The 17,236-nt window shown below is 41.1% G+C and overlaps 1 protein-coding gene across 4 annotated transcripts in view; it reads right to left on the minus strand.

The window, feature by feature from the left end:
- The window catches only part of ZEB2 (zinc finger E-box binding homeobox 2), a 141,513-nt gene that overhangs the window by 6,988 nt on the left and 117,289 nt on the right, over nt 1-17,236 (minus strand). For all 4 annotated transcript variants that reach the window (XM_041739675.1, XM_041739676.1, XM_041739677.1 and 1 more), the window contains 5 exons: nt 13,629-13,817; nt 12,763-12,977; nt 10,002-10,110; nt 7,074-9,043; nt 5,465-5,645 (listed from right to left, as the gene is read on the minus strand). In XM_041739675.1, coding sequence (XP_041595609.1) covers nt 5,465-5,645; nt 7,074-9,043; nt 10,002-10,110; nt 12,763-12,977; nt 13,629-13,817 — 2,664 coding nt within the window. The remainder of the gene's footprint in view (nt 1-5,464; nt 5,646-7,073; nt 9,044-10,001; nt 10,111-12,762; nt 12,978-13,628; nt 13,818-17,236) is intronic.

Raw genomic sequence — 17,236 nt, forward strand, 5'->3', positions numbered from 1 at the left:
CTTAACATCAGAAATGGTCGCTTTTGGAAACGGACTTTCTGTCTCACACAGGAGCGGACAGCCCAGGTAGGCAGGAGCAGAAACAGAGGCAAGGTGATGTGAAGAGGAATGTCTTAGCAGCCGTATGATTCTAAGGATAAAAATTAGAGAAGAAATCGCTCTGGAAACACGAAGTAGAGAGAGGGATGTCACGGAGGCTGAGCTAATCCCAAAGAGTGTGTTCCCTCTAAAGTTTTCCATGAGACGTCAGGCACTGGTGGAGTGTTAAGAGACTCCTCAGCTAGAGAATGCTGTATTTCCTTTGGCATTCCAGGCAGTTTCGAACCAGTGTTTGGAACTTGAAACTAGTGCCAAGCCTAAACACATCTGGTTGATTCCAGGCCACAAATAGCACTGGAATGCCTTCAACACCTTCCATAGCTGCCATACTTAAAAGTTTATTTCCAAAATAGAATGGACCAAAAAAAAAAAAAAAAAGTTATCAGACTGATGCTCCAGAGTTAAAAAAAAGTCAGAAATGTGTCACGTAGGGCGCTACGCACTATCACAACACACATGAAGCTCTGTGACTACGTTTCCTAATACAAACTTGCATTCCAGCTGATTAAATTAAAAACCAGCATTAGTGGATTCAACCCCATTTTCATTTGCTGAGTGTCATGTTATAAGATTAGGAACCCATTCTACGCACTTCAGGTATTCGGTTATGTGGTGATATATAATCTCAATTAGTAATCAAATCTCTTTAATAATGTTATTGAATGCCTCTAGGGCATGCTACTATTTAGAAAACGCCGTGGGCGGCTATATGTTATTTCATTAATGGTCTTTATCTTGCTGGAACGTCCAATAATAAATGTAGTGATGACAGATGCGGTAAGGCTAGTACTGAGTACTGGGATAGGAAGTTCTTTACCTGCAAGAGAAGAAATCGGACAAGTATTTGTTGGTGACTACTCATTGTATTGGAAATAAGGAAGATTCGGGTAATCTACCTCAAGGCAGCTAGTGGCCTGAAGGAAAACAAAAAAGCATGATTCACACTACACAAGAACCACTTTTTGACTCTTAGAAGAGATGTTTTGAGTGTTATTGAGTAAACTGAATAACAGAAGAGAGGGATCCCGTGGAGTGCCGAGAGTTCGGGAAGATGGTGTGCCCTTCCCTTTGACAAGACCACCGTGGTGGGAAGGTAACCTGACAGGAAGCAGAAGTATTTACTTGGGAGAAAGGCAGAGGTTTGGCCTTTGGGCACACTCCAAGTCATCATGCACGAATGGCGTGTCTCTCTCGTGTGTACTGGGACCTCAGAGCAAGGGATGCTACCAGGAGCAAGGATGGGACGCTTCTGATCGTGGGGATTCATTCACAGGGGGGCATGGCGCGGAATGGGGGAGACGGGTTCTGGAGTCTGGCTGTCTGGGTTCAAATCCATCTCTCACAACCAGCTGCGTGACGCAGGCACGTTAACCCCTCTGAGGATGAGGGTCCTTTTTGCTAAGAGGGAAGTCACTGGGGGGCCTCACTTGTGACCCAGGCATAAGGAGTCAAGGAGGCAACAGAGGTGAAGTAGTTAGTACAAGGACTGCACGTGGGAAGCACTCCGTTAATGGTAGATCGTTTTATTTGCTTTTTATCAATACATGTTAAGTGACTCCCCGAGTTGTAAGCAAGAAAAGGACCAGAGTCCACGGAAGAAGAAGTACATCTGAATGGAAAAGAAGAGAAATCATGGATGAAAAATTTCTCGGTACTTTAGTTGCACGCATAGGGAGAGCTGTCCTACAACCTTCGCTGGGTGTCCCATCGGCTCAGGAGCACAGAAGGTGGGAGATTTAGGTGACTCCACGGGTCGGCTGTGAGTAATCGTGAGTGAGCACTACAGTCACCACAGCTGACATGGCTCCCTCTTTTCCAAAGGAACAAAATACAGAGCAGCGTATTTTGAGAAGAGAGAGCGAGAGAAAATACACGTTCTCCAGGACAAGTTTCAAGCCCCACTAGAAATGCTGGGGGGCTGCCCATTAAACTGCAGTCGACTGTCTAGATAGTCTGGTTACAGGCAATGGATTCCCAGGGAATTCAATCGATAACAAACACCACGCTCGTAAGAGAAGTATATTAATTCCACATTACGAACTGGCGATCTGAAGGGGTGAAATGTGCGGCTATCATGCCATGCAGAGGATAGATTCTGGGGGCAAAGGCGGTGGGGACTGACCTCTACTGTGCACTAAATATTCTAGTGCTCTCCGGAAGTGCCGCCCGTAAGTCTCTAAGACATTCAGTTTAAGTAGGAACTGACTTAGACATTCATCTCTTTTTAAAATTTGTTTGCTTGGTTTACCTGATTCAAATCAAGATTCCTGGAATGAAATTTCCACAGGAACAAGATTCAGAAAAACATCCAAGTTGACATTGAGCGAATCAAAACTTTTTTAGGGTAGTATTTTTCCCTTAATCTCAAGGTTTGTGATTCACCTGACAGCTAAAATGATAACTAAAGTTAATAAATGGAAGGTTTGTGGTCTGAAAAATGTTACAACTGAGAAACAAAATTGGTAATTTGTTTAAAACTTTGACTTTATCTACTCAAAAGTAGAAACATTCTTATCACCTTTCTGAATAAGGTAAGTTTAGGCGTACCTACCACAATGTCTCAATAGAGAAAGTACTCAGTAAATGTCAGATTTAAATCTTAGTGGAAGACAAAGGAGTCCTTGACGGTGCCTAACAGGAGTTTCAGATTTTGTGTTCCGCGGTCCTAGCTTATGACAGCTAATTCCACTGAAGTCAACATTTGTGGAGTGTTCCCTTCTTGTACCCAGTCTCCATCCTAGTCCCTGGCCCCAGGAAAAGCAAGCAAGGAAGCAAGCAAGCAAGCAATACGCTGTTGGTGAGGAAAATTAAGCATTGTGTCTTTGGTGTCTGCCTAGGAAGTCAATCATTAAACAGGCCAAGGAAAGAGAGCCCAGGATCTCAAGAATAAGTAGCTCAGAGTTTCCTTCTTAATCTAAGCCCTTCTATAGGTTAAGTCGTGGACGGGTGGAACAAGCACACTTTATCAAGGACACATTTGTAAAATCAGCACATAGTCAACTCACGATTCAGCCTCATTTCCCCACCCTAGACTCAATCAACTCAAAGACTGGTCTCACCTACAGTGTTCACCTCAGTACATTCCCAAAGTATTACTAGTATTTGATAATATTATTATCAAGATAGTACTAGTATTACTAGTACTTGATACAAACAAACAAAAGGCTGCTGGGGCCCAGTTAGGGAAGGAAAAGGGACTAAATTTTTACATACATCCCGGGGCTAGAGGATTCATGAAGAACTTCACACGGTGATGGAACCTAACACACGGACAGTAGTGATGTCATGAGATGTTTGGTCAAGAGACCAAAAAGTTAACACACTGGAAACCTGACAAGCTAGGAAGCCAACAGGAGGATAATTAATCACACGTTTAAAGAAACCATTGGATGGTTAGCGTCTCGTTGCTATACATTACTTCTAGGCAGCAGATCTTCTCACATCTTCGAGAACCCCAACACTTTATTTTTCCTCTTTAAGATACGGCACAGTTTGCAACTTGATTAGGTACCCCCGGGATTGTCAACTTTTGGGTCTCTCGACTGCCTCCGTGCCTATGAACTTTATGGACTATCTCATTTATAAGAAATAAAGATACTGACTGGATGTCAACATGTATGACAGCCCTCGCTAAAATAGAGGTTTTACACTCACCATGTAGCAAACGATAGAGTTTGCATATGGTCATCTAATAAAACCAATCAGAGGGGGAGAGAGGCCTCCAGTGATGTGCCTATTGTAGCTGAATAATGAAATACAAAATATAGTTGAGGTTGATTAAAATATTGAATTTAGATATGAAAATATCTTCGTCAGTATCTAAATAGGATGTGGCCATTAAGAAAACATCTATCGATATCTCTGATAAAAGGCAAAATTAGGAAAATGTTGGCGTTTCAGACACTGAATTACATCACACAAGTATCAAAACTATTGGGATTTGCCTTCCAAACGGGGTTGTCTTTAAAGTTAGTGCCAGTTGAACTTTTACAATAATAACAGTATCAGACAGTTGGAGAAAGAGAGATTACTGAGGCGGCTGCCATAAGGGTACTGTTACTTATTTAGCGACCTTGTTCTCTTCACAGATACCCTCAACACCTACGGTTTACCCATCCTCCCCACCCCCTGACCCTCAGGCTGCCTCCCTCATAGGCCCAGTGAGGGAGGAGGGAAGAGGAGGAGGGGGAGTGCTCCCCAAGGATAGTTTCCAGTCACTGAAAAGGGCACCATGGCCTTAGAATAAGAAGAAAGTACTCACATTACCCTTTCTGCTTTTATCTTTTGCTTTTTTGTCTTTTCACCACTTTTCCCCCACAAATCACTGTTGGGCTAATTTTTTCGCTCTATATGAAAATGTTTGATACTAGACTTTCTCTGTTAAAATGAGCGTTTTTATGTAATTTCCCCCTGCCAATATTTTGATTGAGATCCTACACTGTCTCTTTTCCCATCGAGGGCCAGTACAGCGTGCCAAATTTCTAGAGAAGGAAAGGTGGGGAATGGGGGGTGGAGGGGAAAGTGGCAGGAGGTGGGGGGTGCGGTTGGCTGACTTGCTGGTTAAAGGTGGAAGGAGGGAGAGCGAGGGAGAGAAAGGCGTGGCTCCACTTGGGAGATCAGATCCTGGGTTGTGGGATCCCATGTTGCTCCACATCATGGTCCTTCGCCTTTCTTTTGAAAAATCAACCCACTATCGCTCTACTCATAGGGAAGAACTAGGCTGCTATCTCGTCAACTCTGTATAATTGTTCCTAATTAGTAATGCAGGAATTGGAAATAAGCTAATTAAATTTAGAAAGTTTTATTTTCGTCTTCCAAATAGAAGTAGTTTCGGTAGCTCACTTGGCATCTTACTTGACTTCTACCTTTTCCTCTCGCAGTGCTAACACTTTTGCTTTATTCAAAACGCGGCCAATTTATAAGATGAAACAGGACCACCTCCAAGTCGCAGCTGACTTGAAGTTCGGGTGATAAATCTAATACATCTAATACTGACTGAATCTTTCATTAAACTTGTACGTATATAGAGTCATTACAACTTGAGAACCTGAACGTGTTTGCAATAACTGGCTGGTGTCGCGGCATCTCATGGCCCTGGCCACTTAGATATACCTTTGACGGGATCTGGGGATTTGGCTTACAGATGAACTGGAAAGATATGAAGACAAGCACACTCATAAACACATGAACGATCCAATAAACAGGCAACAAAAAAGTCCTCCTGAGCTAGGCAAAAGCATGATTTCTTCCTTGTTGAAGGCATCAGCATATGCTACATCTTATGTCGCACCAGTGTGCTCATTAAATATTATGAAATGTACAGCAGGCCGGGAAGCTCTAACTAGCTAGTCAAAGTCACTCATACCTGTGTGTTCGTATTTATGTCGCAGAAGGGAACTGCTTTTCTGGAATGTCTTGTCACATAAGTCACATGCATACATGCCACTCTCTGTCTTCTTGATCTTCTTTCGAGACAGACAGGAGTCGGAGTCCGTCATGTCATCTAGGCCTGACATGTAGTCTTGTGCTCCATCAAGCAATTCTCCCTGTGATATAATCACACAGTTCAACACAGTCTCTCCTCTTCGTCTTTATACCAAACAACTTCACGTAGGCTGACATTTGGAGAACCTCAAAAGGGTTTGTGATTAATCAATCTCATTTTTTTTCCTTAAAAAGAAAACCCCATTACTTTCCACGAACAATGGAGGAGGTCTCACCTTTCGACAAGAATAGAAACCTTCTCCACCCTAGATGGTCTTGCCCATTGTTTTTCAAGGGTAGAAAATGGTCAGCTCTGAAGGTGAGAAGGGCATAACATTTTCTAAAATCCTTAGTTTTCCTTTCATATCAGGAAATACCCACGAGGGAGAACCAAACATCAGAATTTGTGCTTTTTTTTTTTTTTTCCAGTGTGGTTAACTTTAGAAATGATCTGTAGCTGTAGAAACCCCATTTTAATTGAATTTTATATTTAGGTACAAAATGTTATTATTATGCAATCTATTTAAATGTATGTCTACCAACTAAAGGCCTCAAGCTATATTTTTATATTTAATTTTCTAATTTGAAATAGGGAATATTAATAACACTTTTTATCAATGTTCTATCTATGTTAAAACAGCCTTCAGCATTGAGCAATAATGAATGTGGATCGGTAAATTATTAAATTTCTTGATATTTATTTTGTCTTGATCCAAAGGAGTGCAAACTTGCATGATAACATACATTTCCATTTGCGAGCTCACAGTTCAGTTTTCTTAGACTACGTCTGCACTAATTAATATTAGAGGAGATTAAATAGGCTTAAATACATTTACAAAGAGGGCAGATGTACTGTAAATTGGAATACTGGAACAGCTGTTCCAGAGGTGCACGGCTACTTCTGCTCCTATTTTGCAAACAGGGATTATACTCCCAGGTTGTTAAAACATACCTGCTTTTGTATTTGCGAACCATAGATTATTTACTGGTCTGAAAGGCACATACAAAGTTAAGTGGAACATGCGAAATATGTTTAAAACTGCTCTCCGACACACCCGATTTTCTATAAAACCCAGGACACATCCCATTTACACGTGTACTATTGTAAACTGTGGACACCTGTACAAGTATGTGGCTGTTCTAGGCGCTGACCTTTAACACGTATGTAAGTCCTGTCAAATACGGTTATCCGCCATATAAGTCTAAAAGCGTACAGATCAATCTAAAAAAAACCTCAAAGATAAGCGTTAAGTTCTTTGACTTTTGTAAGGCAGATGTGCCTTCACAGCTCAGTGTTCCACTGATTCTCCATTTGTTTGTCTAGCCCAGTCAGTTTTGAGGTTCAAGTGAAAACGAACTCTGCTATGTCTGCTGAAAACACATCGCTTGATGCTTTTCACTACGTTCCCCACCCCGCCCACATGCACATACACAATGTAATATATGATTCTCATGTCCTCTGTTCAGAGCAAAAGGATGGGTCTCATTACCTGAAATCCTTGTTTCCGCTGGTACTTTCTCCTTTGCTGCATATCAGCAAAAGTAGCTGCTCCAGTTGGGTAGGTATAGGCCATATGTGGTAGGAAGCTCATCTGATCCAGTCCTGGGTATGGTCGTAGCCCAGGGATACTGGTCTGGACTGGTGGCATGAAAGTGGCAGGGGGAAATGCGCTTTGTGGAGGAAGAGCTGTGTATAAAGTTTTGGCACTAAATGGGTTCATGCCAAACACTGGGTTAGTGCTTTTGTTGTCCAGATTATTTGAGTTTGAAAACTCCTTCTTGATAAAAGTCAAGTTTAGAGGCTCATCTGAGTTTTCAGATGATGAAGAAACACTGTTATGGTCTAAATTTATGCTGCTAGCTTTCGTTTTGTTCTTTGTGGCTATAATACTTTTGGGTTCTTTCATTTGTTTTGGTAATGACAAGTCCAAAGGCTCAGCCTGGAGCTCCTCAGAAGAGAAGCTGTTTGGAGTGTAAGAACTACTGTGGGAGTTTTTAGAAGATGTGGAGGAAAGATTTAAGGGAGAGGGAGTATTACTCCTCGAGTGGTCCAATTTCTCGACTGGTTTGATATTGGTAAAATGAGAAGGTTTGGTTAGCCTGAGCGGAGGATCACAATTCGTCACACTGTTGTGGAGTTCTGCTATGGATGGTGAAGTTATGGAGTCCATCGGCTTTACGGGAGACCTGGGTAATAAAGAGTCTTTCGAGGGGGGGTTACTGTTGGGAGCTAGCGGCTTGGAGTTCCTTTCCAGTGATGGGGACCTGGAATTTGAATACTGGTAGACTTTTCGTTGCTCAAACCATTCCTTCACAAATTCCTGAGGAAGGCCCACAGCAATGGAAATTTTCAGCAGTTCATCAGAGTTGGGCTCCATGTTCATAGCATAGTACGCTTTCAGTACAGACATGTGGTCCTTGTATGGGTTGATGGGGCTTGTCATTCCTTTCTCAGAAAGTACAGATGACAAGAGGAGGGCTTTATTATCAACAAAAACTCCGGCTTTGTTGGGGACTATGTTGTCATGAGGTTGCAGGACTGCCTTGATCTCTTCATTCATCTTACAAAGGTAACGTTCATGCTGATGCAAGGGAATGGGACCAGGAAAGCTTTCTTTACAGAACTGGCAAGAAAATGGAGTGGATATGTTGTGGTTCTCAATCATTTTATCATCAGTGACCAAATCTATTAAAGTACGTAGCTTCTCTTTCTTTATGTTACTGATCTGTCTCCTTGAGTCAGTAGTCAAGCTCTGGAGGCAAGCTTTGGCTTCATTGACTTTTTCTAATGTATAGTCAATAATACTTTTAGTGGCACCATTATGACTCACTACTGGAAGACCTACAGGCGGAATATTAGGAGAAGTAACTCCTTGTTCCTCAGGTTGAGAGCATGGATCCTTCATGTGATACCCTTTCAACTTGGAAATTTCTTCAGCCTTGCAGTCCATTTTTTGCCTGGAAACCGTATTGTCCACAATCTGTAGAACCTTTTGTACCTCGCTTAAGTTACTATTCATTGTGGGAAATCCGAGTAAAGGGGCTTCCATCCCTACACCTAAGTGCTGCATTGGACTCTGAGCAGACGGATGAACTCCCAAAGGGCTGGTGGCTCCAAGTGCACCATTCATAAAGGGACTAGTGCCACTAAACCCGTGCGTGGCCATAAGAACTTTATAGTCATTGAAGTCTAGTGGTTCTGTTTTAATTTTAAGTAAGCCTGTCTGTTCAGACATACTAAGTGGTTTTCCATTCTCCAATTTGTTTCTTAACTGGGTAATGGCTGAATTAGTAGGAGAAGAAGAAACAGAATTAGGGGAAGAACCCGTCTTGATATTGTTTCTCATTCGGCCATTTACAGAGATTAAACCAATACATTTCTTGCTGCTGATGTGTGAACTGTAGGAACCAGAATGGGAGAAACGTTTCTTGCAGTTTGGGCACTCGTACGGTTTTTCACCTAAAATGACAATCAAAATTAACATTACATTTCTTCGATCGGGTAATGATGGCGATTGTCTACCAATGCAAGAATTTGTGAAACCAGATGGAAGGAACACAATGGGGGGAACCTCTACATTCTGGGTGCCTAGCTTAGAATTATGTGGCCATAACTATTGCTGGGCTTTATCTACCCTGAGAGAACATAATTCAAGATGTTAGCAGTGGAAGGTGAGGGCTATCTATGCCTTTTTCAGCCAAGATTCCAAATCTTGTCTTGCCATCGGCAGCCGCCTATTTAAACAGAGTGTCAGATTAATGTGTGGTCAATAGCACAATAAAGATGTCACAGTATTTAAAGGGAAGTGTAGCCATGGCTTTAATCAACTCTGTAGAGATTCCATTGATTCTACCAATCCAACTAGTCCTTTGAAAAGCATCCAATTTGGTAATAAAATGCTTGGCAGAGCTATCAAAATAGTTATAAAGAAGAAATCTCAGTGGTAGGATGTTGTTCTGTAATATACAGCTCCCAGGAATCAAGGAACATTTATCATACAAAAGCTCTCATCCAAAATTCTTCAACGTTTTCTTTCATGGTTAGGTATCAAAAATGAATACCCTTCAGAATTTGCCAGCTGAGTTTCTTCAGGTCAAAAATATTTAATCTGTAGAGGAGTGTTTGAAAGGACAAAAAGGAGCCTCTAGGTTTTGTAATAAATCAAAGCATTTGCAATTTTTAGGAAGTATAAACACTCCTTTTCTTTCTTTCTTTCTTTTTTTTTTTTTATTATGAGATCATGCCATTGGTGGAACCACAAGTCTCATGGAGGCAGAGCAGGCTCACATAGTTTGTGAAATTAAAAGGGTAGTTCCAAAAAAGCTGCCACCAGGATCGGGTAAATTTTAAACAATCTTTTAAAACTCCCCTAATGAAACAAAATGCAAATGTGAGCACCAGCACCTCTGCTACTCACCACTGTGAATTCGCAGGTGTTCTTTCAGATGGTGTTTATATTTGAAAGCCTTGCCGCACTCCGTGCATTTGAACTTGCGATTACCTGCTCCTTGGGTCAGCATTTGGTGCTGTAAAAGGAGAGGGACTGACATCAGTGTTGTGCGGGAGGAACAAAGGAAATTTGTTACAAATATTTTTTAAAGGCCTCCATTTTTCAGACAGGCCAAAAGGTTTGAGTGCATGTTTATTTATTTGCCCGGTCTTTCAGAGTTGCAATAAAAGTGATAATGTTGGCAATAAAATTGGAACAAATTAAAAAAAAAAGTGCTTTCACATGCGCATCCAACACTAGCTTTAGAATTATCTCTGTAGTCTCTTTTCCAAAATGTTTCTTTGAGCCTTTGGAGATGAGAAAGTATAATTGTAAAGATGTTTGTGGTTCTCTGTGTTTATGGCACATTCTAAAATCTGAAGATCCCTTGTTGGAATGCAACTGTTTTTGTCAAGGAAAAAAATAAATATTATTCTGAAAATTCTAAATGGCCTCCAAAAAACACTCCCCTTGCGGAAAACTAATTTTATTAAATTTTCTGTATCACGGTAGAAGTATAGCTCATACTAAAGTAGTATCAGTTTTAAAGAAGAAGAAAAAAAGCACGCATACGCAAACAAAAAAAAATTCTTGACTATAAATATTTCATTACACGATAAGCATGTTTAAATATCCCATTCACTGGGCTAGTAGCAAATGTAAACCCTGTTTTTCCTGATGTGTTGCATATCAGATTTGATTCATTATCAAAATGTAAGAGACAACATCTCGGGTTAAGGCTGCTTGAGCAGTTTTATCACAGGCCAGTAGGAAAGACTTCAACGACTTTTCATTTTCCTTTTTAGTAGTGTGCTAGGGAGTAGGGACAAAAAAGAAAAAAAAAAAGTTTGCTGAAAAGACAAGTTAAAAGCAGCAAAGATATAATCAAACACAGCTGACCTTTTTGAACAAGGGAAAAAAAGCACTGTGACTTAGAATTCTAAAAAAAAAAAAAAAAAAAAAAAATACAGTCATCCACTCTGGATGCTCAAGGTAGGAGGTCAGCCTTTTTCAAGCAGCAATGACACAAAAGCCTTTTGCAAAAAGACAGCACAGAAACGGTATGACAACTGCTAGGGTGTGCTGAATCTTCCCACATTCCTAGTGAGACAGATGGTGTTACATGGGACACAGGGAGGTTTGTTCAAACAGCAGCAACCTTCAAAGATCAAGCGGAGCCCAGCCCGCCGAGCGCCATTGAGGGACCAGCGCTCATATGTTGCTGAGTTGCATAAACAAACAGCAACAGCTGCTTTGTCTCCCCCCACAGCCCTCAGAGGACTACTATAAACTTTAGTTGTGCCACTGTTAATATGATACAATCATTTTAATTTACTAATTGTAAATGCCATGAGCAAATGAGGGGACTTTTCAACACCAAAGCTACCATTCATAATGCGCCAACACAATCACACTTCTGCATGTGAAATTTAAAGCGGTTATGCTTAGATAAATATCTAGGCACTTTTTTTTTTTTTCCTAGAGTTCTTGTGCATATAAGCAAGGGGAGATAAACTGTTACATAAGCGTAACTATGGGAGCATAGTTTTTGTAACTGAACTTTGAAAAGCATTCAGGTGACAGGCCCAATCGGATCTAATGGGACAGTTTCCACGAGCTGTTCTTTTGCAATTGTAAAATTCCATGATATAGTATCATCGCCATCTCTTGATTACGTCCGGTCATCCTCATTTTCCTCATTCAAAGAAAACCATGCCCACAAGGAAAGGAAACATAAGAGTGTTGTAGAATATCTCGTTGAATAATTTTCAAAACAGAGATGGTGGCGAGGCTTATCGGGCAGGCTTTCGGATCTGCAAGCAGGCCAGCCGCTGGGACTTGAGGCCACCATCCCTGTTACCATTCACACACATAATATCAATCTGCAGGCGATTCTCCCAGGAGGACAGAAAGAGCAGTTTTGTTCAGACACGTAAGGGACGCTGTGAATCAATCCTGTGCAAACGTTTGAAGGATTTAAGAAGCTATGCTTACCTGTTCGAGACAGAGGTTTTATTTCTAACACAAAATAAGCCAAAAGGGGCACAACAATCTTAACATTGGGCCACAGGCATGCAAATCAAAAGGGACCATTTTAAATGTGCATCCAATAGTTTGGTATCAATCTGGTTCATTTTATATATACACATACGTATAATATGCCATTTGAATTTTTTTTTTTAAAGACACTTCATTAGATTCCGTAAACTAGTAGCAGCTTGTAAAAATACTCTAAGCAACCGAAGGTGTTATGTGGCGAATGAAAGAAATGCACACTTCCTTCACTCTCACTTAGATCCTATAGGGGAAAAAAAAATGTTTTTTTCCGAGTAAAAACTAGGTGAAAAATGGAATTAAAATTGCTGAGATGTTTAATAATGTATAATTAAAATGCCACGATTTCATTCACTTTTGGTGGGACATAAAAATGAAACTGAAGTCAAGTTAAAGTGCAAATAAAATTTCTAAATTAGAAATTAACACACTCATTCGATCGTGAACATAAGACTATTAAATCATATTAGAAGAGACCATCAAAAAATCATTTAGACCTCAATTAAAGCTATTACCATTAAAAGATCTGCATCTTCAAAATGCCATGAAAAATTAATAATGATTGCCAATCAAAGCAATATCGTTTCTCTAAGGGGTTATTATAGAAAGAAATCACTTAAAGCCAGCCCCCCACCTGATCTGTCCCTGGCTTGTGCGTCACCATATGCCGCTCGAGCTGGGTGCGGTAGGCAAACGTGTAGCTACAAAGAGGGCAGGAAAAGTTCTCCTCGTTCTTCTCGTGGCGGTACTTGATGTGCTCCTTCAGGGATGTCAAGCGCTTGTAGCCCCGGTCGCAGTAGGGGCAGGTCAGCAGTTGGGCAAAAGCATCTGGAGTTCCAGGTGGCAGGTCTGTAGCCGGGAGACGAGAGGGAGAGGAGCAGGCCAAAAGGTCAGTGAAGCAGTGGCAGCTAATGGGCCGCCTGCCCGGGATGGCATGACAGGCATCGCCGCAATCTGCCCGCCGGGAGCGCCACCACCACCGCCGTGCAGGCCTCGGGCCTGGCCCGCCTGCCCGCGCTGCGCCCGGGAGTTAATTAATTACTGGAGCTTTTGGGGGGAAATTCAAACAGCTGATGAGTGAGGACATTCTCTCCAGGTGGCTGGCGGTTGGTGGTGCGACCCTGGGTCGCGTGGGACTCGGGAGAGGGCCCTTCAGGTGGCAGCTAGAGAAGGAGGGTCCCCCCACGTCCCAACTTTTTTTGTTCCTCAAAAGTGAAATATTTCAGAAACATTGGACTCCGTTTCGATATTTTTATCTCGGAGAAATAGGCTCTAATTGTTCTTGTTCTTTATTGGATGTACAAATGACACAAATTTGCTGACAAAAAAAAAAAAATTTCACAATACCCTAAAATTACAGTTCTAATCTTTGCTCATGAAATTCCATGCCTCTGCAGCTGTTCTTCGAATTTTAAGGTAAACACCCAGGCATGTAGTGCATTTGTAATTGTAACAGCTGCAGAGGTCAGTGGAGTGGCTAAAAATGAATTACAGCCTCACCATTTTCTTCTTGCCCATTGGCCTCTGGCGTGCCAAGGCGAGACAGCTCCTCGGGGGCTTCTGGGTAAATGATAGCTGTGTCACTGCGCTGAAGGTACTCCTCGATGCTGACTGCATGGCCATCGCGTTCCTCCAGTTTTCTTTTGGCAAAGTATTCCTCAAAGTCTGATGTGCAATTTGCATTCTTAACTGGAATCAGAAAAGGACACCATCAACGCCTCTGTGGGGCCTTCCTCCCAGGTGCCCGAGCCCACTGACATCACTGTGAGCGCCGACTGTTGACTTGCAGAAAGACCCCCCAATACCTAGTTTAGTCCTAAGAAGTGTTGCAGGTGACCAATCCGTGACGGGATGCTTATTCTCGTAAATATATGCAAAGAAAAGAGGACACTTGGCTTCAAGCTAAATAGGCACATCTTATTTTCCTCTCCCTGGAATACTAGTCCGCAGAATTCACAAAGAATGAAAGACATTTTGAAATGTTTTCTAGGGAAAACTTAAAAAACCAAACCAAACAAAACAAAACAAAAAACAGAGCTACATTCTAAGATCCAGAAAGTTGAGAGATAATATGAGCTCAAAGCTGCTTTAGCAGTCTGTATAAAACTTCCTTTTCTTTCAAGAAAGGTATATTTAATTTTTTATTGTCCACTAAACTTAAACGTGCCTAACCACAGATACATCCTGTTGCTAAATATAAGCTTTTAACCTTCCACTCTCTGCACATCACAGATGGCCAGGACTACACAATCTGACACAGATGCAAAAGGATAGATATTCCTAGAGAGATAATAATGGGACTCTGTTAAGAAATCATGGTATGTGGCACTTTATCTTTCCCTATAATTTCAATATTTAGCTCAGCATTTTAAAGCTGCCTGAAGATGGAATGAAGCTCACAAAAAGAAATACAACAGAATTAACAGAAATACTTCACAAAAGCAAAAGAAACTGGCTGTGCCACTGTGTGATTCTGATATGATTTTTAACTTTTGTAATTATGAATCTATTCCATGAAATGAATAATAGTCACAAATCCATTTCAGCCACAATGTCACAAGATTTTGTTTATTTGAAACCTCTAGGTATGTCTCTGAAGTAAGTTGTGGCTTAAATATCCTAAATAAACATTTTTATGCATAAGACCGTGTAAGTAGATGAATAAAGGTCCTTTGCTAGTATGGTTAATGGCGGAGCCCCACTTTTATAGTTTCTGAGACCAGTTAGCCTCGATTCCCCTATATTCTTCACCTCACTTTCTCTGCCATAAAAGATAATATAGTATTTGCCATACTAATTATTTCTGATAATTTGTGGCAGGGTGATGTTGGGACCAGCTAGTCCATTTTTATTTTTATTTTCATTTTTATTGTTGCTTTCACTGTCATGAACTTGTGGATTATAGATAAAAAGAACAGAAAGTGGAACCTTCCGTTGATTCGACAAGTACTGAATGACTGGTATATGGTAGGTATCATGTCTTGTTTCAAAAAGCAAAAAACATCCAGTTTCATCCTTCAGGAAGACATGAGAACAATCAGTACAACTGATTTTTTTTTCTCGAGAAAAAAAAAAGTTACAAACTCACATAAATATTATGAAAGGAAGTTGTGTGGTGATACGAAAGAAGTAGCGGGGGGGGGGGGCTGATGGAACCTAGAAGATCAAGAAAACTTAAATTGAGAAAGCTTGGAGTTCACTAGCTCTAGAAGCTGGGGAAGAGCCACCACGTGCAAGGATGCGAGGACTGGAAGGAGCACGGTGCATTTCACCAGCAAAACAGAGAGTGCTGATGTGCAGACAGTGGAAGGGAAGCAATACGATGGGAGGGCAGAGAGGCAGGCAGGAACCAGAACAAGAGGCAGGTGGTCGTCCTGCTACAGGTTTGGGTTTTCTTCTAAGAGAAACAGAAAGCCATGGAAGGGTATTAAGCAAGAAGATGACTGGGTGAAATTGGGAATTATCTGCATTTTTAAATGACAACTCTGGCTATCGTAAAATAGGGATTGTAAGGAAAAGAAAAGCTGATTCTGGGAAGCCAGTTAGGAGTTTCTTGCCATAAACCAAGCCAAGATAAAGGTTAAGGAATTGGTGATGGAGACTGAGAAGTGGCTAGATTTGAGAGATACATTGACAAGTAAAAACACTAGGCTTGGGGGAAGGATTGGGTGTGCCAGGGAGGGGGAGGCTAAGATCTTATCTTAGGTTCGGGCTTTCCAAATCTGATGGATGATAGGTGATAGTCACCAAAGCAAGGGGCACCAGAACTCTAAAAACACCTGAAACTATGAACTAATACATCGCATCAAATAAAAGGAGACTGGGGAGCATCACGCTTTGCAGACAAACTAAGCGCTAGCAATCCTGAATAGTGTGATCTCAAAACAGTCTCTTTTGCCACTCCAACTTCTAAAAGTTGAACAAGAGCAACTGTCTGATTCTAACACCTGTACTTCCTTCAAATACAGGTTTGGAATGTGTAAGAGGAGATGATGATTTTATATCTTGAAATTTATTTAAATCTTTTCTCATAATCTTAAGTCTTAAATCTTTTATTTACTAAGATTTTATTCTATTATTTTATGTTTTTTTGAAAGATTTTTATGTATTTACTCATGAGAGACAGAGGGAGGCAGAGGGAGGAGAAGCAGGATCCATGCAGCAGCCCGATGCAGGACTAGATCCCGGGACTCCGGGATCACGTCCTGAGCTGAAGGCAGATGCTCAACCCCTGAGCCTCCCAGGCCTCCCAAAGATTTTAATTTTAAGGAACCTCTGCCCCTAACGTGGGACTCAAACTCATAACCCCAGGATCAAGAGTTGCATGTTCCACCAACTGAGGCAGCCAGTCACCCCCAAGTCGTAAATCTTCTAGAAGAACATGAACCTTGATTAAGATCAATTTTCTGTTGGTATGCTCATGATGCCATAGATACTTTCCGAATCACTGTTGGTAATAGTGAATGTGATGGTGTCATTTAACTTGCACCATTAAATCTCTAGAGAGCACAAAGAACTGCCAACCTGCACAAACTATTTGTTCCTTGTTTTGGATCATCAAAATGACTTAGCATCGATCAAAAGTCACCTTTTGTTTTTAATGCAAGAAAAGATAGAAGGGACAAAATGGTGGATCAAACATGAACCCCTTTGGAACAACCTGACTGATTCGACCAGGGGCTTTTTTTTCACCACTGTGGCAGCAGGAAGTAATTTAACTGCTCCTTTCTGAATCCAGGCCTAGTAGAATGCTGTCAAATGTTTAAGGCACGACTTAATTTAAGCTTTTTAAGAACACTGACCCACTCGACGATCCTTAGTGTAACCTAGTAAACATGGATGGATGAACATTTTAACATCCTACTTCTATATTGATATTTCAGCAACTATTTGAATTATCTGGCTATCTTTTCATGAATTTTCATTTGCATATGAATGTTTCCATCAGAAATGTAACCAAATGCAAATTCAATGGGATTTGCATTAATAGCCTTTTGGCTTCAACAGGAGGAAAATTCTGATTTTTCTGGATAGGCGAACTAAACTGCATCAAGAAACACTACTGGTATTTGGAGAGGCAATTCACTTGCTAGATCGAATTTGCCTAT

The sequence above is a fragment of the Vulpes lagopus genome, chromosome 24, assembly GCF_018345385.1.
Source record: "Vulpes lagopus strain Blue_001 chromosome 24, ASM1834538v1, whole genome shotgun sequence".
Classification (NCBI taxonomy): Eukaryota; Metazoa; Chordata; class Mammalia; order Carnivora; family Canidae; genus Vulpes; species Vulpes lagopus.